This window comes from Mytilus edulis, chromosome 11 (assembly GCF_963676685.1).
Source record: "Mytilus edulis chromosome 11, xbMytEdul2.2, whole genome shotgun sequence".
Classification (NCBI taxonomy): domain Eukaryota; kingdom Metazoa; phylum Mollusca; class Bivalvia; order Mytilida; family Mytilidae; genus Mytilus; species Mytilus edulis.
The window spans coordinates 82,094,901-82,122,236 of record NC_092354.1 but is presented as its reverse complement, the minus strand read 5'-3'; the positions used below and the strand labels follow the sequence as shown (position 1 = coordinate 82,122,236).

Below are 27,336 nucleotides of genomic sequence, written 5' to 3'. Positions count from 1 at the left end.
ATTTTTTATTAAGTAATTAAAAATTAAAATTTTATGTTAAAAGTTAACTTCTAACCAATAGAAATGAAACGAATATCTGTCTCATTGCCGTCAATGTTAATACCAACAGAAAGCACTTTTACATTGTTCCCGATAAATTTCTCTATGTTTCAATTGCAAATATTCTTTCCGGTCGTTACCAGTCACCGTAACTAAAGTACTTTGCATATTCGTATATTTTCTATATTATTACCTGCCAATTCTCATCAACAGGAATTGACAGGTGAAGCGAAAATCTTTGTTTAAAGCAATGTAGTGTTGAATAAAAATCGCACACTAACTTTCCTTTAAACCCTCATAACTTTGTCATTCCTTTTTCTTTTTTCACGGTAGACGGACGATTGATTTTGAAATTGCGCGTCCAATCTTTTTCCATATCATAAACACCTATACACTGCATTGTTACCAAAAATACACCTGAACTCTTATGACCCACTCACTGATAACAACCACGTGACATATGCGATTTATCTATTAGCCCGAACTGCTGCGGTAACAGCCCGGTACATCAGAGGGCCATGTCAAGTGGGTGATAAACATGTCGGTTTCTTTATATTTTTATCATTTTTCTCTGATTGAACTGCTATCCTGGGGATGTTAATTTTGTATCAAGCAGAGGGTTCACTCTCCTTCTAATATAACCTCCTTGGTAATACTAAATGAATGTTTTCTAAATGTTTAAATAAAGTTATCCAACGTGCCACATTCTTTAACTTGCTGTCAAAAGTCGAGATCCTGTAGTTTAGTGGTTGTCCATAGGTTCATGTCTCTTGTATTTTGTTTTTGTAAATTAGTTTTGTAATAAATAAGGCCTTTATTTCTTATTTTTTATGTCAGGATCTTTCATAGCCTACTATACAGTATGGGTTTTTCTCATTGTTAAAGGCCATACAAGGACCTATAATTGCTTGTATCTACTTTTGTCTTTGGTGGATAGATTTCTCATTGGCAATTCTAATATGACGTGCTTCTTTCGCTTTGTAAACAACACCGTGATAAAATTCTCGATATATCTATACTTAGCGCAGACTCCAAGATGTACACGAATGGCTGTTTAGATATGCCTCCCACGTAAATCCACATGTATCGTAACCTATGTGTAAACGGTTGTGGATTTCGCTGTGTTAACAATTACAATTGAATAAAACCATATAGAACATTTATTCTGATTCTGACGCATAACAAAAAGAATTTACACATTAGAGAACGGAAAAACGGACAAAAACAAAATAAATTAAAATTCCGCGAAATTCCAGTAATGATTTTGGCGCATTAACGTCATTTCAAAACATGACGTCATACGAATGAAAACGTCAAAGCTGAAGGTTTTTCTATTGCGTTTACCTTCTAAACTCGAATACAATTGCATTAAAATAAAGTATTGAGGTAGGTGTTGCTTGTTTTCTGTTCTATTGCATTATTCGCACATTTACTGATTTCAGCAAGTCAACATGGCGGCTCCTTGGTTACAACATGTCAACAGTGAATTTGAATGTAGCTTACGATAAAAAATGTAAATTTAAAATTGCAAATGTTGGGTTTACTGAGAAGTAAATAAAGTAATCACATTTTGTTTTCTAGCGGTTAGTTACGAAATCAATCATGCATGTTTATTAGATTTGTTTTACATTTATCGAACAGTGGGTAAAATAGAACAGCCACACACACGGTATACCCATCATCGCTTCAGTTTTTTAATGATCGTATTTGTCCTATTAGAATCGAAATAATTCATGGAAGCCATAGATTTGTTGTAAATTTACACATGGCCTGGGCCGTGATATTCGTTAATTTTATCCCTCGCTAACGCTCAGGATAAAATTCGAATATCACGGCCCAGGCCATGTGTAAATTTCCAACAAATCTATGGCTTCCATGAATTATTTCTTAATCAAACCACATCTCCTTGTTATATTGACCTTTGATTGTGTATGACTGTCTGTGTAGACATATTTTTTTAAATTCTGGTTTTACCTCACTTTATTCTGCGAGTATGCTAGAAAGGTATTTGCAGAAACACTTTAACCACAGGAATCACTAGCATCCCTGGATACCAACTTATTTTGATGAAAATTTAATTTTGGACTCCAACTAAGCTTAAGGCCATTGATGAAGACAGAAACTGATCTTTTGCAATTTTCTTCATTTTTTAGTTATTATTCAAGTTTGACATTTACTGACACTTTCCCTTTCTATCTGTCAAAAATCATGAAAAAGAAAATACTAATTGAAAATTGGTTGGTTCAATGATTTGTAAACACCTATTTTTTTATTACTCACCTTTCCCAGATTTTCCCTAAAATTAAAAAAAAAATTGTAATTTTAATGAGTGAGAAATTAAAATATACAATTTTCTCTATACAATTACAATTTTCTCTATACAATTAGAAAAATTTTAACGCTGCACAGGTTCTTTGTTCAAGTGATTTTTCCAGAAATTTTCCACAGTTTATAAACAAGCATAATTTAGATTCTATACATTTTTGAAAAAACTATTAAAGAAAACAAAAAAAACCTGATCAATTGCAGTTAATCAATACATATAGATTGTACCTTTACTTTAGTATGATGCAAAATTTCTCCAGTTCAAATTTGAATATATTTATTTCTTATAAAATTGATTTCATATAGAAATTATTCTACATCATCATCATCATGGTTTCCATAAGGGACGACATCAAAAGTTCAATGTAGGATAAAAAAACTTAATTCATATAGTTTTTCACTGACCCCCTAACTTAATTTGGGAAAAATTGATTGACCAATAAGGATATATAAATAATCGATGTAAATTAAACAAAACTTGCAGCAATTATGACCGCCACCCCAAAACTATTTGAATTAAGTATTTTATCCTTCATTTATTTTTTGATGTCGTCCCTAAGGAAGTAAAAGTGATGTTTTTAATGATAATCTCAATCCACAAAATAAAGGAAATTTAAAACATAATTTCTGGTTAAACATCTAATCCTGAACTTACATCACGTTTAGGAGACTTTGTAGGGAGTTGTTTCCCTTTACTAGACTGTCTACTGTTCTTTGTGCTAGGTCTACTGTCCTGAAATGAATAAATTTACAATATAAGTCATGGTATTCATTATGCTTCACTTGTAACTATTTTATCATTCAATCGCGTAGTGGAATTAACTATTTGTGGATTTTTATAAATTCTATAAATAACTTTTGGACTATTTTCAATCTCGGTCTATTTCTGAAATTTATTCTTACATATTTTTGATTTTATAACCCTATATGCTAACATTGCCTATATAAATTTTAAAATTGTTTGTATGCACATTGAACAACAAATCTATGTGACGTATAAAATTTTCTGACATCATGCAGACACACAAATCAATGAATGTGTTTGTAGATAGATGTTTTTGTGTTCTGTTAAATTATTCCTTTTAAAATTGTTATACGATGATGACCCATATTTTGACTATTTTATTTATTGTTTGTTTCATTAACCAGTTTTAATCCACCATTTTCTACATTTGAAAATGCCTCTACCAAGTCAGGAATATGACAGTTCTTGTCCATTCGTTTTTGATGTGTTTTGTTATTTGATTTTGCCATGTATGAGTCCTTCTTTTCTGTATTCTTTATTTTATTGATCTGTTTTTCCGCATTCTTAATTTTTTGGGTTATAATTTTTCTGTAGATTTGACGACATCATTATCTATCCTACCATGGATTCATTTATTTCGTTGGATACTAATTTTCATGGATTTCGTGGCAACAGACTGGAACCATAAATTTAAATGTCCAACGAAATACAAGTTTTCAAAAGGATTGTATGCAGACTTGGCAAAGACCACCAATTTAAATATCAACGAATATGCAAGTTTTCCTCAAGCCATGAAAATTGGAACCCTCGAAAATAAATCAAACCACAGTATCTGTGGACTATCGGATAGAAAATGTTCTTCATACAATGATAGAACATAGCCTGCTTCACTAATATCAATAATTATAATTACATAACAAAATTTATACATTACTCAAAATTTCTGTTATTTATATGAAAGAGTTTGTAAATTATAAATTGAATTTATTCCAACTGAGAATGTAGAAAAGTGAATGTCCACATGGCAAGTAAATACAGATAAGTCAGAAGAAAAATTAAAATGCTGTAAATAATCTATTATACATAAAAAATCAATGTTTAGTCTCAATTAACCAATATTTAGCTAAATCTCAATGATGAAAAAGACCCCTGTCTCTCATATGTTATTTAGGGGAAACTGTATTGTAATTTAAGCTCTGATTGCATCAGTTGGTGATTTGATGGTAGCAAATTAAGTATACTGGCAAAGCGTTAGTGCATGGAGCCAGTAGACGGGTATTTGTGACCTTCAAATCACAAATTGGTGCTGTCGGAGCTTAAAATATAATATTATTATCTCCTTTCTAATAAAACCGATAGAAAAAAATGTCAAAGCATTTAAAATCTGTCATACATCCTCTGTGCTTGCAAGTATATTTTCATAGCATCAATTGTGAATTAATGCAATGAAAATTGGTGACGTCATCCAATCAAATTGAACATTACAAATGATGTTGCATTTTTCTCTTATCTGTTCAGTTCCAGTGGAGAACAACTATCTCTCTTCCGTTAAGCGTTAATCAATTACAGATCAGATTTATACTTTAATTAATATCCCTAATTAAAATTTACACTAACATGAACCTTGACAATATTAGGTTTACTATTAGCTTTCATTGTAAAATCTCTTTTCTGATTTATAATGTAATCAAGTTACACTTAAACAAGAACTTTGTTACCAAGGTGATAAGAATTAATCTTTAAACAAACCAAAATCACCGGTTATAATTTGATAGAATTTACTCTAAACCAAAACCACTGCTTATTCTGCTTTGTCATGACGGTCTTTGGTTATTTTAAAATCATCTATCATTAAAATAATAATAAAGAAAACGTCCGCCACATATAATTGTAAACCAACTACTTTCTAATTTGATCATGATATGAAAATGCTGTACGTAACTGTCCGTATTATGCTGGATACAAAAATAAAATTAAGAAAAAACCACAAGAACCTTTATAACCAAATTTCTTTCTAATTTGACTTTAATATAAAATCACTGGCGTACCGTCCAAGAGTAATAACGCTCATCATCTTCAAACTAAAATTTTAAGGATAAATCATAAAACAGATTAGTGTGTCTTTCTATGTTGTGATGTTATAACATTATTGTTTCAGGTTAGGGTGAAGGTTGGTACCTATTAAAACTTTAAATCTGCTGCATTTGTTTGCACCTGTCCTAAGTCGGGAACCTGATAGTTATTGTTTGTTGAAGGCAAAAGTATGTCTTTGTGATGAAGAACAACTATAAAAGCTCTATTCAATCATCCCATTTAAATCTCTATATAGTTATTAGGAAGATGTGGTATGACAGCCTCAATGGAGACAATTAGAACTATCCATCCAAGTCACAATGTGTTTATCCTACTTCCATTTATTGGTTGCTTTCTCAGGCTAATATACCACGCATCTACTTTTATTATTGGGTTGCTGTCTCAGGCTAATATACTACTTTTATTATTGGTTGCTGTCTCAGGCTAATATACTACTTTTATTATTGGTTGCTGTCTCAGGCTAATATACTACTTTTATTATTGGGTTGCTGTCTTAGGCTAATATACTACTTTTATTATTGGGTTGCTGTCTCAGGCTAATATACTACTTTTATTATTGGGTTGCTGTCTCATTGACGAATGCTGCATGTCTATTTTCATAAATATTATCAAACAAACTCTATGCATTATTTAAAAGGTACCAAAACTTTCTCAATTAAATAAGTTGCCGCGTTATAGCCTTTTTGTGCTAATGCGGCGTAAAGCAACCAACAATCAATCAATTAAATAAGACCATACTTTGAGTAACGATCATACCATTGTATCAATCATTATCCTCCTACTGAATTCAAACTATTTATAATAATACAATGAATAAATGATCAACAAATTTCCAGTGTAAAAATTATCAATTTTAAAATAAACCCCAGTCATTCTACAATAAACATCCATCAGAACTAACTCATTTAAAACTGATTTTAATGGAAAAATGAATAAATGATCACCAAAAGTTTGATAATAAAATTGATCAATTTTAGAATAAACCCCAGTCGTCCTACAATAAAGCTCATTTCAACAAAATCATCAACAAAATTCCATAATAAAATTGAAAAATCTCAAATTAAACCCCAGTCTTCCAATTAAGCCTAAATCAGAAATCTAGAATATCAAGCTGTTTTTTCGGTGGATTGATTCCCAATAATCCTGTGTAAAGTACACAATCTCTACTAAATAAAACAAGTTTCTTTGATGTACGATAATAATGGCCCAGCGGTAAAATCATTACTTTTAAATGGATAACGGTAAAATCATTAATTTTGAATGGATAACGTGAAAACAGCATCAATACAATAATTATTTGTCTGTTTTAACGTAGAAATCAATGATTAATCAAATTGTCGATTAACATAAAACAGGCGTGCATTTCTCATTTCAATTTCATCTTGTATGACTTTTATTACAATGATTCAATCTGGACTATCATTTGTTTGCACCTGTCCTAAGTCAGGAACCTGTTGTTCAGTAGTTGTTGTTTGTTGATGTGGTTCAAAAGTGTTTCACGTTTCTTGTTTTTTATATAGATTAGAACGTTGGTTTTCCCATTTGAATGGTTTAACATTAGTCATGTCTGGGACCCTTTATAGCTTGCTGTTTGAAGTGAGCAAAGGCTCTGAGTTGAAGACCGTTCTATGACCTATAATGGTTTACATTTATAAATTGTGACTTTGATGGAGAGTTGGCGGGTATTCCACATCTTCTTATATCTATCATTAAGGATGTACTTAGGTGAAATTAAATAAATCAAGAATCTAAAATTGGTTAACAATCGAAATAAGATAAAAATATTGATAGGTCATGGATCTCCTTTTCGAGATATTTGATATTTTAAATATAGCGGGAAAAGGATGAATCAGACTTATACCTTATATTTGCATTTTTATTATTTGGGTCTCAAATCAAAAGAAAGAAAATCAACAATTTGCTATAATTTTGGTAAATGACCTATTATGATCGAGCTATTAAATCTTGTATGTTAAGGGGCAAAATATTTTACGTTGTATTGTATGGAAAAACACCAAGGAGTCCGAACATTTGGCACAAAACCTCACCTAAGTACATCCTTAAATTTAAAATAATTTCAATGTGGACATTAATTATTTATTATAATCAATAAAATCAAGACTATCAAATTGATAATGACAATGAAATTGCTACAGCATACAATAATAATAAAGCAAAAATAATCATAAAAAAGCTTCATCAAACTGCGAATGATCTCACAATAGTTACACCCCCCTCCCCCAGCCTTTTTACACCGCTCCTCAATACTTAAGTATTCTAAGTTTGGGTCACTATTTTGAATTGGGACTTTTGTGTATAACATTGCTCAATAAACAACTGCGCCATGAGCGCATGATAAGCCCGACGTCTGATGTGGAAGTCTTATGCAATAATCATAAATAGTTTCTGAGAAAGTTTTAAGCAATAACCATATATTGTTTTAGAGACACGGCGGGACATGTGAAACCCCCACCCTGTTTTTTTTTACAAAAAACTAAATATTACCAAAATAAAATTTTGAATCAAAACCAAAAAGTATACAGATCTTTAGATTAATATAATAAAGAAGTGTGTAAAGTTTTAAGCAATAATCATAACTTATTTTTGAGATACAGCGCGACATGTAAAAAAACCTCCCCTGTTTTACAAAATACTCAATAACTCAAAAATAAAATTTTGAATACTGAGTAATCACCAAAAAGTATACAGATCTTTAGATTAATATAACAAAGACATGTGTAAAGTTTTAAGCAATAATCATAAATAGTTTTTGAGATATGGCGTGACATGTAAAAAAAACCTCCCCCCTTTTTTACAAAATACTCTATAACTCAAAAATGAAATTTTGAATCAACTCCAAAAAGTATACAGATATTGAGATTAATATAACTAAGAAGTGTTTAAAGTTTTAAGTCATAATCAAGAATCGTTTTTGAGATACAGTGCGACATTTGAAAAAAACACACCCCTGTTTTAGTTATAAAGTGCCGTAACTCAAAAAGTTTTAATCTTATTTTCACCAAAAAGTATACAGATCATTTGACCATCATAAGAAACAACTATATTAAGTTTCATAAAATTTGGATAAGTCCCGTCAAAACGTTGACGGGCGTATAAAAACCCTCCACTGTTTAACAAAATACTCAATAACTCCAAAAGAAAGTTTTGAATCATCACCAAAAAGTATACAGATCTTTAGATTAATATAACAAAAAAGTGTGTAAAGTTTTAAGCAATAATCATAAATTGTTTTTGAGATACAGCACAACATGTAAGAAAAAAAAACCTCCCCCTTTTTAACAAAATACTCAATAACTCAAAATGAAATTTTGAATCATCACCAAAAAGTATACAGATCTTTAGATTAATATAACAAAGACATGTGTAAAGTTTTAAGCAATAATCATAAATCGTTTTTGAGATATGGTGCGACATGTAAAAAAACCCTCCCCCTTTTTTTACAAAATACTCAATAACTCAAAAATAAAATTTTGAATCATCACCAAAAAGTATACAAATATTAAGATTAATATAACTAAGAAGTGTTTAAAGTTTTAAGCCATAATCAAGAATCGTTTTTGAGATACGGTGCGACATGTGAAAAAAACACCCCCCTGTTTTAGTTACAAAGTGCCGTAACTCAAAAAGTTTTAATCTTATTTTCACCAAAAAGTATACAGATCATTTGACCATCATAAGAAACAACTGTGTTAAGTTTCATGAAATTTGGATAAGTCGTTCTCAAGTTACGGTGCGACATGTTTAAGCCGGACAGACGGACGGACGGACGGACACCGGACATTTGTATACCATAATACGTCCTGTCAAAATTTTGACGGGCGTATACAAACGCTGTTTCAATGAGAACTTATCAAAATCTAAATCAAACAAGTAATAAAAACATTTGGTTTGAGTATTGCTATTTTGACTTATTTGTAGATTCTTGTCTTAATGACCAATGGGGACAGTTTCCTTCTGACTGCTAGGATGGGGACAGTTTCCTTCTGACTGCTAGGATGGGGACAGTTTCCTTCTGACTGCTAGGATAAATGAGTTAAAATCATAAAAATTATATATTTTTTAGGGAGGGTTTCTAGAATTAGACAAATGTTAAAAAAAATATGTCAAGAACCTGGCACTGTATTAACGACATTGTCAGTTCAAAGATGCAGGGACGCAGTTGGACTATATAAACACAAATTTTATTTAATAAATCAGTGTATAGTAAAACGAATTTTTTTCTAGTTGTGAAAATGATACAAATCAAACAAATTGTTGATAACAAAAAAATGAGATTAATAACCTGGTACCCCTACCTTTATCTTGGTAACAGTCAGTTTGACCTTCTTTCCTTGTGTTGACATGGTAACAGAATTTGTCTGTCGTTATATATTTCAATAACAAATATCAAACATAAAAGGTACACAACTTAATTCCATTTGTCAAGCAATTTAGAAAGCACAAAAATAAAATCTATGTATGATTTCGATCTAGTAGTTTCCTACTAATATCCAATTAATTCTGGCGTAATTTTTGTCTTCATTGTTATAATCCATGCCAATATTTCAGGATAATAGAACTGCATTGAGAGTCTTTTAGCACCTTTAAAACTGTGTCAATCAAATATCTAGGATCTGAATAAGTCTGTCTGCTGTAAAGTACTAGATAAAAACTAAGTTCTATTGACAAGGTTTGTTTATTCGTAATTCCTAACAAAATTGTCAAAACATTTGTCTTCCGATTATTTTAAAAATATAATTTTTTCCACAGATTTGAATTAATTTCTCTGTTTATAAGTTAACGAAAAATTGTCCATCTTTTTTTTCAACAAATAGAACAGATTGAAAGATGACAGGTTCGCAGTTAATTAAAGTTTTCAAAATATTGATCATGAACAATGGATTAACTACGGTAACAAAAACTGAATTCTGCACAAAAATGTCTTATTTTCTTTAACACAGCTACTTTAACTCGTCACTTAATATAAAACGTTGCTTTTCTGAATACCACTCTCGCTCTGAATACCAGAACAGGGATGTCACGATATCTTCGTCAAAATCAGTCATGATGCTTCTCAAATGTAACAATTTTATCATGCAACAAGTTTTATCTATCAAGATATATATGGTTATATCATCATTATAAAAATATTGTTTTACACAAATCTATTGTAAAATCTATGGTGAGAGTGAAATTTGCACAAATCTATCGTAAAACCTATTGTGAGAGTGAAATATTTCCTATTCCTTCCATCTAGTATCTATTTCCTGAACAAGAAGGTGATATAACAGGTTATATAATGTATAATGTATCACATTTAAAAAATGACAAATTAAGATTCTAATGTTCGCCAATCACGAGAAACTTAAATTCCTCAAGTCTTTATTTACAATGAATATAAAATTGTACTCAGATTTAATTAAAAATCGAACTTTCTTCACATCAAAGAATATTTCCCTGAATAATCAATCCTTGATTGAACCTTTAATTATTTCACATTATTTTTTTCTTCTAAAATCGAAGGAAAATGACGGTAATAAAAAATTTCCACTCTGTATTATTACAATAAATCACTATATATAGATTTTTTTCCCCCCCGACTTTTTTCCTGATTGACCTGCTGACCTCTAATGACCAGGTTAATAATGTTCTCCGATAGCAACGATTAACGGTAAAGAATTTCCTCATAACGCAATATTCCAAACAGTTTCCTGTTTATATGTAACCTCCAACTGTTCCTAAAACTTCAGGACAACTTTTTATTGATAATGTAATTACAAGGAAATCATTTCAATTTTGTAAAAAAAATTAACAATTTCCATATGTTTTGAATTTTCTTTATTCTTAACACTCCTCTGTTATTGATAATGTTTTATTTTTTAAATATATTTAATTTGAATTTCAGATTTCAACAGTAGCTGTTAAAAATCCATTCATACAACTTTATGAAAAAATACTTTTTGTGTTAACTCCTGCCATCTAACAAATCATATTTCTTAATACAATTTCAATTTTTTTTTAAATTCTATTCACTTCTTCATTCCAATAGTTTGTTCCCATATCATATTCGAAATTTTCAGTTTTACAGAACACATTTTACATGAAAATTAATAAAAATCCATCTGATTTTGTTTTACTGTCTAATGATTGAGGTTTCTAAGTAACGTTGAATACTCAAACATCAATATTTATTTGTCTTCCAAAAAGCTTTTTAAACGAATCATTTCCTGTTAATTATCGTCACTTAATAATTCAATTTGTGATGAAACTAAAACTGTTTCTACATTCATAACAAACTCATTGAATTCTCCCTCCCGTCCAATAATCGAACTTGTCGAGAGAAATGATTTAATACCGATCAGTAAACGTTACTAAATCTATTGTCAAGAGATAAAAGCCATTTTCTACACGAACTTGAATTAATCAAATATTAACTCTGTCTCTTTTCTAATTAATATTTGTTTGATTGGAACCAGTATAAAAAGTCTGTTTAATGTAACTGTCATTCAAGGGGAATTACTCAAGGGCGACCATTAGAACTAGTCACAGAAAGATAAAGTCTGTTACATGAAACTGACAGTAAAAGGAAAAAACTCAATGGTGTGCATATTAGAATTGCATGGTCTGACACAGAAAGAAAGAGTCTGTTTGATGTAACTGTCAGTAAAGGGGAATTACTTAGGAGACCAGGAACCCATATTAAGAGCCATTTTAAATTTACTGAGTCAAGGGGAATAACTGGAATTACCTGATAGAAACATTCACAGAAAGAGGAAAAAAGAATGGACACAGTGGAATGTCTTGCTTTGTAATTGATCAACAAATTAATGAAATTATAAAAGATTGTGAGGTCATGGGCAAAAACAATTGACAATCCTAAATTCGGGTTATAAACAATAGATATTTGATAGTTATAAAGAATCAGACTGTATCCCTTCTACAAGGGCAGCAATCCCTAAAGTTTTGGGATGATCTTGGTCATCAAAAAATATGTTACAATGTATCAACATTTACATGCTACTTTAAAAATGCGTGAAAATAAGTGTAAGCAACAAAAATTCCTTAAAAAGTAAAATTACAATAATCAACAAAAATAACACATTGTTTACATTGGATACCTACTCTATTGTGCTTCCTTCCTCTCCACTGAAGCATGAAAATAAACTACAGTTATCTCCCTTTCACTTATTTGTAATTATTATGATTTAGATCATGATCAACCTAAGCTTTGCTGAGACGGGAGTCAGGCTGTAATTTTTTTTCATTTTCAGCGATGTGTCACAATATTGTTTGAATTAGAACTTGAGGCTCTGAAGAGCGTGAGTTGATCACTTTGGTCAGAAACCTTGCATGTCGAATAAAGGACATTCTCCAAAATTGATAATGATAATAGACCTCATGACAAAAGTCTTAATTATAAATCTTAATTTTTCTCCATCTTCCTTCAGTTTTCCCCAAAACAAAAGAGGATAAACAAAATCCTTATTTCAGGGCAATCACACCGATGAAGAGTGAGTCTTCTAACTGTATGGGCAAAATTTGACTTTTTAAGACCCTTCACCATTTTGGTGATAAAACATACAAAAACATTAGGCAGTTTTTTGCACAGTATTAACACACACATAGTTATACTTTAGTAATCAGTGTTTCTTACTACAACCTCAATTTAGAGCTATACTTTAGTAATCAGTGTTTCTTACTACAACCTCAATGTAGAGCTATACTTTAGCAAGATTGTTTCAGAAAGTAATCTGTGAAGACCTACATAGCTACTTTTGCATAGGTACTAATTCTGTACTAAAAATATGTAGTACTGAAATTTATTTTTAATATTTAGTACTATTTCTTTACTTTAAAATTATTGTAATATTTAGGTACTTGTATTTTGCAGTACTTGATTTGTACTAAATATTTTGGTACAGAAATAATACAATATTCCATGTTTGAAAATCATAATTTTAAGAGATTTGAAATAGAAAAACTTTCAAAATGCTGAAAATGTAACGGTAGTAACCAAAAATCTGTAGTACCTAAATTTCAAGTACAAATTAATTAAGTACTGTAAAATACAGGTACCTAAATATTACAATAAATTTAAAGTAACAAAATAGTACTGAATATTAAAAGTAAATTTCCAGTACTACAAATTTTTAGTAGAGAAATAGTACCTATGCAAAAGTAGCTGTGTAGCTCATACAGACTCATAAAACACACTGAAAGTTTCAATATGGACATTCCATGCCACAGCCTCCCCATTTTCCCAGTCACCCCTTGGCACCCAAACACACACATTTTCTAACTATATCACAAACCTGCTGTGAATTGAGTCTAGAAGGATCCTCGTCTAAGTCCGCTAGCTCACTATTTCTCGTCTCAGCAGAGGCAGCCTGAAATTATTCAAATAAATTAGTAACCATGGAGAACATTATAAATAAATGGAGAGGTAATTAAAAAACATTTTCAGCTAAATATAAAGAAAACATTTTGTTTCAAATTTTTATATTTATTGAATAATCTGAAAAATAAATTTACAAATTTTTTTCAAGAGTTATCCTTCTTTAGTAGTAAATAATATCAGAAAATAAGAATTTTCTTAGAAATGATAAGTTTATTATAAATATTTGCAAAATATACTGAATATAGAAATATAATAAGCATATAGAATATGAAATTGAAATAAAATATAATGCATTGGACTGTTATTAGTAGTTTTGTAATTAAAACAAGGATTTATTTTAATCTGGAATCATTTTGAATTCTGAAAAATTGATAAGAAATGTATGATGAAAGCTAACCCAACTATGGCGGATTCAGCCATGGTTCAATTTTCTTTAACTTTTTTTTCCAGTATGAACTAACTAACCTATTTAAGCCATGCAGATATATAGTTACCCTACTTTAAATTGGGTTAGTTTACATTATACTTTTTTTTATCAATTTTCAAAAAGTACAAATTATTCTAGATTAAAATAATTAAATTAATTGATTTAAAAGTCAATATTTCATACAAGTATTTCTTATGAAAAGTGTATGCATTTGAATATATAAATATATATATATTTATAATGTAGCATTTATACTTCTTAAGTTACAATAAAAAAAATTATGAAAAAGATATATAAAATTATAAAATACAGAGTAAAAGGGGTCCAATTAGAAGACATGTTTTTATATTGGAAGCTGAGATATCCTGTAACACCAATTTCCAAATATTATTATGACTTTTGAAGACAAAGAATCATTATAAGGATGTTGAACTGATCACATATTATTAAAACAAACACCTTAAGATGTAAATTCTAAATTTGTCTAATGGCCTGACTCTTGAGTATAGATCAGTTGTACAGTGACCTAAAACTTTTAACTTCTATGTCATTTATTCTTTAGTATAAAAGGTCTCATTGGTAATCATGCCTCATCTTCTTATTTGTATATTCAACAGGCATACTGAATAACCACATTCAGCAGGCATACTGAATAACCACATTCAGCAGGCATACTGAATAACCACATTCAGCAGGCATATACTGAATAACCACATTCAGCAGGCATACTGAATAACCACATTCAGCAGGCATACTGAATAACCACATTCAGCAGGCATATACTGAATAACCACATTCAGAAGCATTTCTAAAAGTTATGGAGTGAATCAACATTAAATACATCCATAATGAATTAACTATAAGAAGATGTAGTATAGGGCACTGATACTTAAAAGAATAGTTTTGTCTCCTGGTAAAGTTACTACAATTACTGATATTAATTGCATGTTTTGATATAATATATAGTTTCAAGCTGAACGAATAATAAAAACAATTCTAGTAAGTGTCACACCAAACAGTTAGCATATAAAAAGGGGAGGTAAATCAGTTTGGATTAGCTTGTAGAGAGGGGAGATAAATCAATTCGGATTAGGACAACACCAAGCATTATTTTCACTGTCTTTGTCAAGTAATAACAAAATTCATTTTAATTTATAAATCTTAGTAAAACCAACATGTGTTTGGACAGAGCTTTATATAATTTAATGGGTGAAGGACCATGTAACTTCCATTATTCATAAATTTCTAATCAACAAACCACACACTTTGTTGATGTGACTGACTATTACAGAGGTTAATAATCCTAAAAATTGGTGGATGAGTTTAATAAAACTTTATTCTGTGTGTAGCAATCGTTTTATTTTTTTATCAGTACACAGACCTCACAGTGATATGAATGGCATGAGGAATTAATTCTAAATAATACCTATTATAAAGTTAGATTTTAAATCAATATTCTATTCAGACATGCCTTTTTCTTGTAGCTCACTAATAATTTGCATTTTTAAGAGACAATTCATGGTGTAAAACAGGATAAATTCTTAATACTTAAAATCCACTTTCCATAAATAATGTAAAATACATGTTGCCTGATACAACACTTAACAATATCAAACAATTATTCTGACAGATTTCCAATATGGGGAAATGTAGTTAAAAACACAGAGAGATTATTTCAACTCCATTGACAAGTTATATTTGATGTTGTTTATCCATAATAATGTAATTTAGTTCACTTTTTCCCTTGTTAACTTTATCACTAGGAACAATACGATCAGATCCATTGAATTATTTACACAAAGGGCAGATAACTAGGATTTTACATGTTGCTATGCATTTCACATTTATTTACAATCTACAAATGCAAATTTACAATCAAGGTTTTTTTTACGAGAGTGGTTGATTATATGAACCTATCCAAATTTGCAATTCAAATATAAAAAGGTATAAAATTGAAATAGAATACAATAACAGATCCCTGCTGACTGGTGCTTCTTGTCTTATTTAAATAGGGTACAATTTCCCCAGGCTAAGTCATACTATAAATAGAACATATGTTTCTCCATTTCTTAGTCTTTAAGTAAAATGTGTCCCTTAACGTCTTTATAATTAAAGGCTTTGAAGAAAGAAATGCTTCATTTAGCTATCTCGATTTTTTGAGTCAGGTCCTTATAATATTACATTATATCTTTATGCTGTTAACCAACTTATTTTCCAGGATATTTTATTTCGAGTGTAAAAATACCCTTTTCCAGTAAACTTCTCGGCTATCCAATTTCACAATTTTCTAATTAATTTGATGTCTTTTAACAATGTTTAATAAGGAAAGTCCAAATTCTACATAATAGCAACGATTTATATTCACGTTATTTTTCTACTCGTGAAAGTCAAAAAAAATAATTGCTTGTGAAAATAAGTTGGTTAATACAGTTTCACTGTTTCATACAAATTAGTAGACAGAATTTGATGTGCTGGAGATTATTATTATGCAGCAGACAGATTTAAATGCTTGGTGTTGTCAGGTGAAGATAACCTACTCGGAGCTGTAATTCTATCAGATTATGACGGAGGCTATCAGCCTCTTCTTCAGCAGTTTTCGCAGCCTGCTCAGCTTCCTCTATTTTTTTCTGTATTTCGCCACTTTCTGCCTGTTAAAGCAAAGTTAGTTATGCTTCCTTCAAATCAACATAAATAACAAAAACCCTTGAAACTAACACTAACAAACCAGGTTCAAGGTTCATTACCATGACAACAACACATCAAATAGTACAACTGGGAATAATTTCACAAAAAATCTTACAACAAAAATACTTGTAAATTATGAACAGTTTAGTGTAATAATTTACGATCAACTATTGTCATAACATTATTTTGTGAAAAAAAGAAAAATGTTAAAGGAGTTGATGCAATAACCATTTAAATGGCTGCAATCAGTTTATTCTGGATCAATCTAAGGGGAGATAATCTTCCCAATGCCAAGATCTACTAATAATACTGTAAATTGAGAAACTATTCATTATGTCCAAAAACATAATCTAGATTGGTTGGTAACAAAATGTAAAGCTCATCACCATTACAGTTTTAATTTCAAAGCTTAAGAGGCTTTTGGTTTAAAAGAAAGATCATGATCTCCTCCAGGCATTTGATCTATAAGAAAGATCTCCTCTGTTTAAAGAATTAACCACTTTTTTACCAGTTGTTTATGGTGGTTATCCAATCAGCTGGGGGAAGATAAGCAAAAGAGCCAGTAAAGTAAATATTAATTTGTTAGATAGCTTGAACTGCAAATTTCTCAGACCTGTTTGTTTTCCCTTTCAAAGGATTACAATCTTTTTATCAAATCTAGAGATAATGCTAACAGACCAGAGAACTCATCAGTTCTCCATCTAGGAAAGCTAATTCTAGTGGATAAATGTTGATGTTGCAAAACACATTATTAGTAGCTATTTTGAATATCCATACAAACCTTCATTTCTTCAACTCTGAGCCCTGATTGGTTAGCATAAATTAAAAGCCAAGTTCTCATTGGCTTATTCACTCACCATTTGAAGAAAGAAGAACAATGATTGGTTAGTTGTCTTACCTGTATCTGTATGATGTGGTAACTTGGTGGGTTTATATCAATGGCTTGCCTTAGATCCATATACTGAACTAACTGCACAGCCATTTTGCACTTTAAGATTCTTATCCAATCAAATCACAAGTTTAATGAACAATCATCCAATCAAATTCAACACACAGAATTCATTTTTTTCTTTTTTGCATAAATTGGTTTATAACTCCTTCATGTCATATTATGCTCTTTTTTGGCACTCTGTTTCTCAAGCAACTTTGAGTATGTGAAATATGTATAAGTTATAAGTTGTAAGAATTTGAGTTTATGTCTGAGATAAATAATGTCAAAATGTCATCTAAACATAGGTCATCAAAGTATCATCACAGAAAATCTCTTTTATCAGAAGTTTGTGAAATCTTCAGTGTGACAAAGCACTACAATGTAAAAATGGGGTTAAAGTTCACAAAGTTATAAGTATAATCAATACTTTTTTTAAAAATTTATGACTTATCAAATTCAATTTTTAAATATGATACATTTTGGACTTTAATATTGTATTGTGTTAGCACAGAACATTTATTTTTTTCTTATAATTTAACTACCCTTTTTATGATAAAATCTTGTAGCTGTTCAAAAATATTCTTTATAATCTAAAAATTGTATGCACTCTTTTAATTAATCTGGCTTGAAATATTTTAATATCACGCATTAAACCCCTGTCATTTATAAGTTAAATAATGAAAAATTCTAATCGTCAAAAAGTCCTTCATTTAAAATTTTCTTTATTATATTTTAGAATATTTTAGAAGTAAAATGAAAAGTGAAGGTTACTTTTGAGATAAAAACTATCTTCAAGACTGAAGTCCCCTACTCTGGATAGAGTCTTTTGTATTCTTAATGAGGTATTATATAAGATTGCTTATAGATTCAGTAATCTTGAACTACATAACATTTGTATAGTTAATGTGGTATTTTTTTAAATAGTTTAACTCACAGATTCAGTAATCTTGAACTGCATAACATTTTTATATTTAATGAGGTATTTCATTAGATTAACTCACAGATTCAGTAATCTTGAACTGCATAACATTTTTATATTTAATGAGGTATTTTATTAGATTAACTCACAGATTCAGTAATCTGGAACTGCATAACATTTTTATATTTAATGAGGTATTTTATTAGATTAACTCACAGATTCAGTAATCTTGAACTGGGTAATATTTGTATACTTAATGTGGTATTTTGATGAACTCACAGATTTGGTAATCTTGAACTTCATAACATTTGTATATATAATGTGGTATGTACATGTATTTTAATAGACATTAACTCACAGATCTAGGAATCTTGAACAGAATACTTTTTATCAAGATAGATGGTATTTTTACATCACACACATGCTCAAATAAAGAATTTTTGAGAATATTTTCTTCTGTACAATACAAGAATACTTTTACAAATACAGGTTATCCAAAATATCTATATATACAGATCAAACTTGCTTATCTCATAATTCATTGATATTGAAATAAACTGCCTCAACTCCACCTCAAATAAACACTTTCTCACTCATTCTAATTGTTATATCATAGTACAATAAAATGTACTTATTTGTCCAATGAGTATTTTTTTCCAAGGAACATTGTGTTTTTAAGTCTGTTAGATCTATTGATAATATGTCATTCCACTATTGGTGATTAATAGAGCCTAGATATAATATGAAATCATGTCTAACTGTTTTAGGAACCAGAGGTCAGGTTTTATTTTGTATTCTTGGGTTGCTGACCCTTGGCGTGAACACTAAATTACCTTTAAATCATTAAACAAATTCATACCAAATCACCCCCTTATATAATAATCAATACATTTTCAAATAAGGCACTCTATCAGCCTACCCCAAGCAAATTGACCCCTAACGGTAAATAATTCACTGCCATGTTTATAATAAGACCAAGTCTGTCTTTATTCTTCCTATCTTAAATCAACACAATTTAAAGTGCTATTTCAACTAAATTTTATGTAGAGACATAATCTACCTTAGAAGAAATTCTCCCTGACAAAGTTCACCGTTAGACGTTTGTAGAGTAAGGTGTTATGTCAATAGATAACTATTTAAATCACAGTTTAATTTTAAAAAACAATATTTGTAGACTTAAGATCTGGCTAATAAATCAACATCTAAAGAGCTTACATGGAAATCCTTAGGGACAGGTGCAATTTAGACCTACATACATGTATATAGCAGACCTACATACAATTCAGTACAAAAACGTCATAGGGGCAAGTACATAATAAAGTCCTTAAGAACCATGTAACGGACAGTCACAAGGACAGTTAGAGGTTGGCTTAATATTAGCAACATCAATGGGACATACAACTGAACAACTTTCCCATAGAAAGGAATTTAAAGGGAGGTTACTCAGTCAGTGAAATTAATAATTAAACTTACAACTTTCCCCTATAAAGGAAATCAAATGTTGGTTACTTAGCCAGTGAACCGTGAATAACTGAACTTTCCCATAGATTACATCACAGCTCCTTTGTTCTAACAGGGATGATCTGAGCCGGATCACTCCTACCAGGTCACCCCAGTTTGAGTTTCTTTGTTATGCATGCTTTTCTTTGTTCTGTAACATTTTGGCGGGAATGTCAATTGTACTATAAAACTTATAATTAATTATACGGAAAAGACTATCAATCAAAATTCATGTAGAAAAAATCCAGTGTATATGCTGGGATTCGAACTCAAGACCTTTAGCATATCAAGCCACCACACATACCACTTCACCAGGACAACTGGATACAACCCATCAGTAATTTAACCTACTTAAAGGAAGCAAGATATTTTCATTTGTGGGGGCGAGTTGGCAGACCTTTATTCAGTGGGGTTTAGACCCTGTTCGTTAATAAGCCAGTTGTCAGACTGATTGTTCAATTTGATTTTTCACTTTTTCAAAAGTGGGGCCAGTCGTAAACAAGAGTGGGGGGATGTAGTGTGGGCCAATTGGCCAGTGGGGCGAGTTAACATTGTTTGATACATCTACTCGGGGGTCATAAAGGGTATATATATATACATCATATAGTAATATATAAAGTATAGGTTAATGGTTGTGTGGCATTCTAAACTAGATTTTATGAATTGTAAATAGTTTTTCGTCTAATCTAATCCAGCTGGAATGTAAAATAGTTATCCCATATCGGACTTGGTGTGTCAGTGTTAGATCACCCTCTGGCCTCCGGCCATCGGGTGATCTTACGCTGACACACGGCATCCTCGTGAGATAACTATTAACTAGAGACTCTGAAGAGCCTGTGTCGCTCACCTTGGTCTATATGCATATCAAACAAAGGACACAGATGGATTCATGTCAAAATTGTGTTTTGGTGATGGTGATGTGTTTGAAGTTCTTACTTTACTGAATGTTCTTGCTACTTACAATTATCTCTATCTATAATGAATGTTGTCCATTAGTAACAGAGGAAATTATTTTGTAAAGATTTACAAAAATTTACCAAATTAATGAAAATTGTTAAAAATTGAATATAAAGGGCAATAAACTCCTAAAGGGGTCAATTGACCATTTTGGTCATGTAGACTTATTTGTAGATCTTACTTTGCTGAACATTATTGCTGTTTACAGTTTTTCTCTATCAATAATAGCATTCAAGATAATAACCAAAAACGGCAAAATTTCGTTTAAAATTACCAATTGGGGGGCAGTAACCCAACACCCGGTTGTCCAATTCATCTGAAAATTTCAGGGCAGATAGATATTGACTTGATAAACAATTTAACCCCTTGTCAGATTTGCTCTAAATGCTTTTGTTTCAGAGTTAAAAGCCAAAATCTACATTTTACCCCTATTTTAATTTTAACCATGGTGGCAATCTTGATTGGTTGGCTGGATCCTCAGGCTGGATCACTGGACACATTTTTTAAACTAGATACCCCAATGATGATTTCGGCCAAGTTTGGTTAAGAGGAGAAGATTTTTGTAAAAGTTACGACGACGCCGGACGCAAAGTGATGAGAAAAGCTCACTTGGTCCTTTGGGCCAGGTGAGCTAAAAATCAATCAAACCCAGTGAACCATTTGGTGTATGTAATTATAAATTGGTCTTTACAATGATATGATGAATACAGGAAAGAAAATTAAATAAGTCCATTTAACAAATGGTTGAACTTACAATATTCTATAATTGATGAAGATAATGATTTTCTACCTGATTATTCAATACTAACTGACCAGCAATCAGGTGACAGATTGGTACATTTTGTAATACAAAAACCAATGGATGACAACAGTCTCTTTTCCAATTATTTGTTTTGAAAATCAGTAGCTGATCCAGGGGAGGGGAGTTTTGGGGGTTGGACCCTTTTTTGGGGTGACAATCAATGCATTTGAATGGGGATGTATGGTTGGAACCCCCTTTATCCTAGGTTTTTTTTTAAAATGGCTCAGGATCTGCACCTGAAGGTTCAATCTTAGGCTTAGAGATAACTTTCAGACACTACATAAAATCTCTAAAATTACATGACTTAAAGTATAAATTGCATTGTCTCAAACAAGTTGGAATAGGGTTGACTTGTTTAAATAAGTCAGTAGATCTAAAACCACATTTTTTGGTACTTTCTGTCTATTTAATCATTACAGAATAGAATAGATTAAGAAACCACAATCCAACATTATGAGCCAATATAATACTTCCATGGTTAAGTTGAGCATCAAATAGGTTATTTTGAAAAGCCTTTAATACTCTCTAATTAAAATCAAATTAATTCTATAAGACTGAGGCAACTGAATGGTGTGAGAACTTGACGAATGTCAAATCAATAAGGTCACTAAGCCATAAATGTTAAAACTAAATAAGTGTTTATTTTCTGGTTCAAACTACAGCTTGTACAGTGGAACTATGAAAATCAAATTTTGTTTCTTTCTTAATATATCTAAACGGATAAGATAATAATGTGAACCCCTATAAGAGAGCCAGAGGTGAAAGATAACAAAGGGATATTCATGAGGGACGAAAGATACCAAAGGGACAGTCAAACTCATAAATCTAAAACAAACTGACAACGCTATGGCTAAAAATGAAAAAGACAAACCGACAAACAATAGTACACATGACACAACATAGAAAACTAAAGAATAAACAACACGAACCCCACCAAAAACTAGGGGTGATCTCAGGTGCTCCGGAAGGGTAAGCAGATCCTGCTCCACATGTGGCACCTGTCGTGTTGCTTATGTGATTACAAATCCGGTAAATAGTCTAATTCGGTAGGTCACGTTCATGAAAGGGAAGGGGATTGTAGTTACGACGTAAGGAACATATCCGATATCATTTGTGAAACGGTTATTCCATAACGGTCAACCAACTCGTGATGGCGTTTAAACTGACATAAGTTCAAAACAGATTGACAATGCAATGGCTAAAAATGACCCACAGAAAACAGGGTGTGATATCTGGTTCTCGTTATGTCACCTTAAGCCTTCAACGATGAGCAAAACTCTTTCTGTACAGTCAGCTATAAAAAGCCAAGACATGATCAGAAATGTGAAACAATTCAAATGTGAAATACTGATCTATATGGTACTGTGGTATGTACTGTAGTACATTCATATCTTTTAATTGATTTCTCTGATGAAATACTGGTAATTTCTAACTAATTGAAAAACAGAATTTTTTCTTAATCAATTCCAAGGTTTAATTCCGAAAAGTGCATTTAGTAATGATTTTGTCTATTTGTAGAGAGTTACATAACCTAATATCTAAACTAGAACTTAAGCTATAGATTCTCAGGATAGATTTCAATATCTGATTTCATCCCTATCCAGCTGGTTATTCTAACAAAATAACATTTTAATTATTTAGGGTTTACTAATCTAAAAATAACCTTTAAAATAGCAGTACAGTCATTTGAGAAAATCATAACTATCAACATTATATTGGTTTTATATTCTGCTGTGACCCAACTTTTCCAGGATGCTCACAAACATCTTAAAACCCTTTGGTTCTCCTGTTTGAATGGTTTTACACTAGTCATTTTTTGGTCCTTTATAGCTTGCTGTTTGGTGTGAGCCAATTAAGGCTTTGTGTTGAAGACCTAACTTTGACCTATAATGGTTTACTTTAACAAAATGTGACTTGGATGTCTCATTGACACTCATACCACATCTTTCTTTTTTTTTTTATCTATTTACCTTGCTGAGATACAACCGATTATTTCATTTTAATCTCCTTTTTCCTAAAACATATCTATGCTAACCCTCAATTGTAAAATTACCAACTTTTTTGAACAGTTTCTTTTTGATTGAACTATCAGTTTATATAATTAGTTATCAAGGGTACCAGGATATATAAGAGTTATGTCCCCTTACATCTGATAGAGGTAACCATAGAAATTGTCTTCTACAGTTTACAGGGCAGTGGGTAATAATAATATATATCATCCTCTAAGACCCTACACCTAATTATCACGGCTGCTCGGTCGCTCCATAATTCTTGTATCAAGGCTTCAAAACATGACCAGGCATTATCAGCCACGTCACAATATGAGAGGAGAAGTTATCAACAACTTCACAATGTAAGAGGAGACGTTATCAAGTTTGCTTTCTTCAAGCCTAAAACTGTTTTAGGAAGAGGGAAAAGACCAGTAATAGAACGATGAAAAGATCATTTGGTTTTCTTCTTATAGATATCGTAAAATATCAGCCGCTGGACATATTGTGAAACTTTTTAGCTGCGCTCACCCACCAAAAAAGGTTCACACTGATATTTTAAGATATCAATGTGTAGAAAACCCAATAATCTATACATCAGTAGTTAAACAGTTTATATAAGAGTTATGACCCTTACATCTGAGAGGTAACCATGGAAATGGTTTCCTACAGTTTACAGGGCAGGAGGTAATAATTGTGTGTCAAGAGTTTAAACTGTCACCATTTAAATAATTTGATATTCTTTTAAAAGTAATAAAATTAAATACGTGTATAATTTATTCATTAGTTTTAAATGGGCCTGAAACTGCTGTGTTTATTTTAGGTTTATAATTAGTGTTTATAAAATGTGTCTTTGACATTTAAAACCACTTACTGGGTAACTTTATAATGGTCTACTAATTACCATTGTAATTAAATCAGACAGTAGAATATTTAATGATTTAAATGGGGGGAAAATGTCTCTTTGTCAATATACTGTATGTGTATTGACAATAAATGGTTCCGTGTTAACCTTTTTGTTAGTGTGTGATCTAGCAGAAAATACTAAGTTTCTTGAGAATAAAATAAAGAATGGAAATGGGGAATGTGTCAAAGAGACAACAACCCGACCATAGAGAAGACAACTTTATTTAAATTAACTGCATAATACTCATTCTTTCCACGTCTTACAGGCTTTACAAAAATCAGAAATGATGGAGATTAAAATAAAATTTCAATTATGCATTTTTGAAAAATAAACAGCAACCATGACAGGCCGATGTAAAGAATATTTATAAGGCCATGTCAGTTTATCACATCAGGTTTTATGCATATAATTAACAACACAAAAACTATATTGTCATGGAATTTTCTCTTTCAGTTTACTTTTTGAAAGTAATAAAAGAACCATAGAAAAACAGACTAAATAATTATAAAGAGCATGAAAATGACAAATTAAAATTAAAAAGTATGACGACCACTGATCAATGTCTTTTGTACTTATCACTTTCTTTTTCGGACAAAAAGCTGTCGCTGAGTAAAAGATTCGGCGGAAAAAAATTGTTATTGTGTTTGCTTTTATAAAATTTTAATCATTTATATTCTATCGTCAAAGCGTATTCTTTCTTTAATTATTGGGAACGAACGAACATTATATATATGGTCTACATGTAAATGATTCAATACAAAAGCATTAGATTAATAATTTATCTTTAGTATTGGTAAATTTTATTTGCATTGAAAACTTATACAAATAATCAGAGAAATAATAAATAAAAATTGTCCATTGACTAGCCCGTTGGTGAAATCGTTTATTTACATGACATAATCAGTGAAAAGGAGAGTACATTCAAATATTCTCAAACAACAATTAATCTCCAAAAAGTTTTTGTAAGAGTAGGCTCTTGAATAAAGTACAAATAATATTTTGTTGTCAAACCTTGGGTCTACATTTTATTGAATACATAGTAAAAAAAAAATGCACTTGTGTAATTGTATAAATTGATTTCATAACAGAAAATGTAAAAAATGCAGAAATTAGATTTACAATTTTCAATAAATTTTAAATGCATATTGTTTTAGTAATCAATATTGATATATTTATGGTTTTAAGGTACAAAGATAAAAATTATTACGCAATGGAAAGCAATTCACATTTTTTTGGAGAATTATCTCAGGGTTTGTGATATTGTTATATGAAGAGCAAATATGTCACACTACAATTCCAGTAGGTCCCAACCCAGGATAAAGGGCAGGGGTGTGTGTGTGTATTCCAACTATATGTCCCCATTCAAATTCATTGATCGTCCAAAAAAAGGGGGTTCTAACCCCTGCAAAACCTCCCTGGATCTGCCACTGCTAGTTTAAATAACCTTTTTGATTTTATTTAGGGCAAACCCTGCAATGCAATCTGACAACAAACTCACCCATAATTAAAAACATATAATATTGATATATAAATACTCCACATACCAATATTGTCCTATACATTAAAGCTCCCCTTAGATTTTGAAGAGATTAGTTCTAGTGTGGGGGATAGGATTTCCCACTGATTTCTGACAGATTATTAGTGGTAGCTCGGATAGTATTACAAGGGTCCTACTATCAAGGGAGAAATCATTAGGTCACCTTTATCTTATCCAGTTGATCTAGGGCAGAGATGGTATAGGGGGATATTTAAAAAAAAAACTTTAGATATATCAAAATGACAATGCAGATCTTGTCTTGTGAAATTCATTGGAAAAAACTTAGTCCTGTTATGAACTTCTTTTAAAGTCATTATTGTGTTTAATTAGGTTTTTGAAAGGCCTCTAAGGAAATGACCAGATTGTTTCAAGGAGGAGTGCACTCCTGGTGAAAAGTTTGTAAATCATTTTGGGAAGTTTATACCCTTGAGCAAAACAAGTACAATGTATTCTTGCAGGGGGACAGTTTGCTGCCATGGTAAAAAGTTAAAATTTCTCTTTGTTATTTTCTAAACTCCTTTTATCTTATATATGTAGGGCCAATTTCAATAAATGGAGACTGTAAAAAAGAAGATGTGGTATGATTGCCAATGAGACAACTCTCAACAAGAGACCAAAATGACACAGAAATTAACAACTGTAGGTCACCGTACGGCCTTCAAGCCCATACCACATAGTCAGCTATAAAAGACCCTGAAATGACAATGTAAAACAATTCAAACGAGAAATGTGTCTATGAGTCAACATAATGCCCTGCAGAAATGATAAATTCAGCAGTTTGTATGTTTACAAAGGGGCATTTCTCATGAACATTAAAAGTGGAAAGTAGGGGCAGACAGCACAGACAAGGGTTTCTTATTAACACTTAAAGCCATATCCACTAGGACAGGGGCATAGAAGTGGCCCATGGAATTAAGTTGGGACAGACATGAGGGACAGGGGTTACTTATTAACACTTAAAGCCATATCAACTAGGACAGGGGCATAAAAGTGGCTCATGGAATTAAGTTGGGACAGACGGGACGGACAAGGGTTACATTTAACACTCAATGCCCCTTCCACTCCGGTAGGGGAATAAAAAT

General features: G+C 31.1%; 1 protein-coding gene across 1 annotated transcript in view; it reads right to left on the bottom strand.

Moving 5' to 3' along the window:
* Positions 1 to 27,336, bottom strand: part of LOC139496420 (myosin-10-like) — a 139,366-nt gene that overhangs the window by 57,443 nt on the left and 54,587 nt on the right. The window contains exons 15-19 of the mRNA XM_071285013.1: positions 16,566 to 16,676; positions 13,516 to 13,590; positions 12,326 to 12,349; positions 3,020 to 3,097; positions 2,320 to 2,335 (exon numbers count right to left, since the gene is read on the bottom strand). Coding sequence (XP_071141114.1) covers positions 2,320 to 2,335; positions 3,020 to 3,097; positions 12,326 to 12,349; positions 13,516 to 13,590; positions 16,566 to 16,676 — 304 coding nt within the window. The remainder of the gene's footprint in view (positions 1 to 2,319; positions 2,336 to 3,019; positions 3,098 to 12,325; positions 12,350 to 13,515; positions 13,591 to 16,565; positions 16,677 to 27,336) is intronic.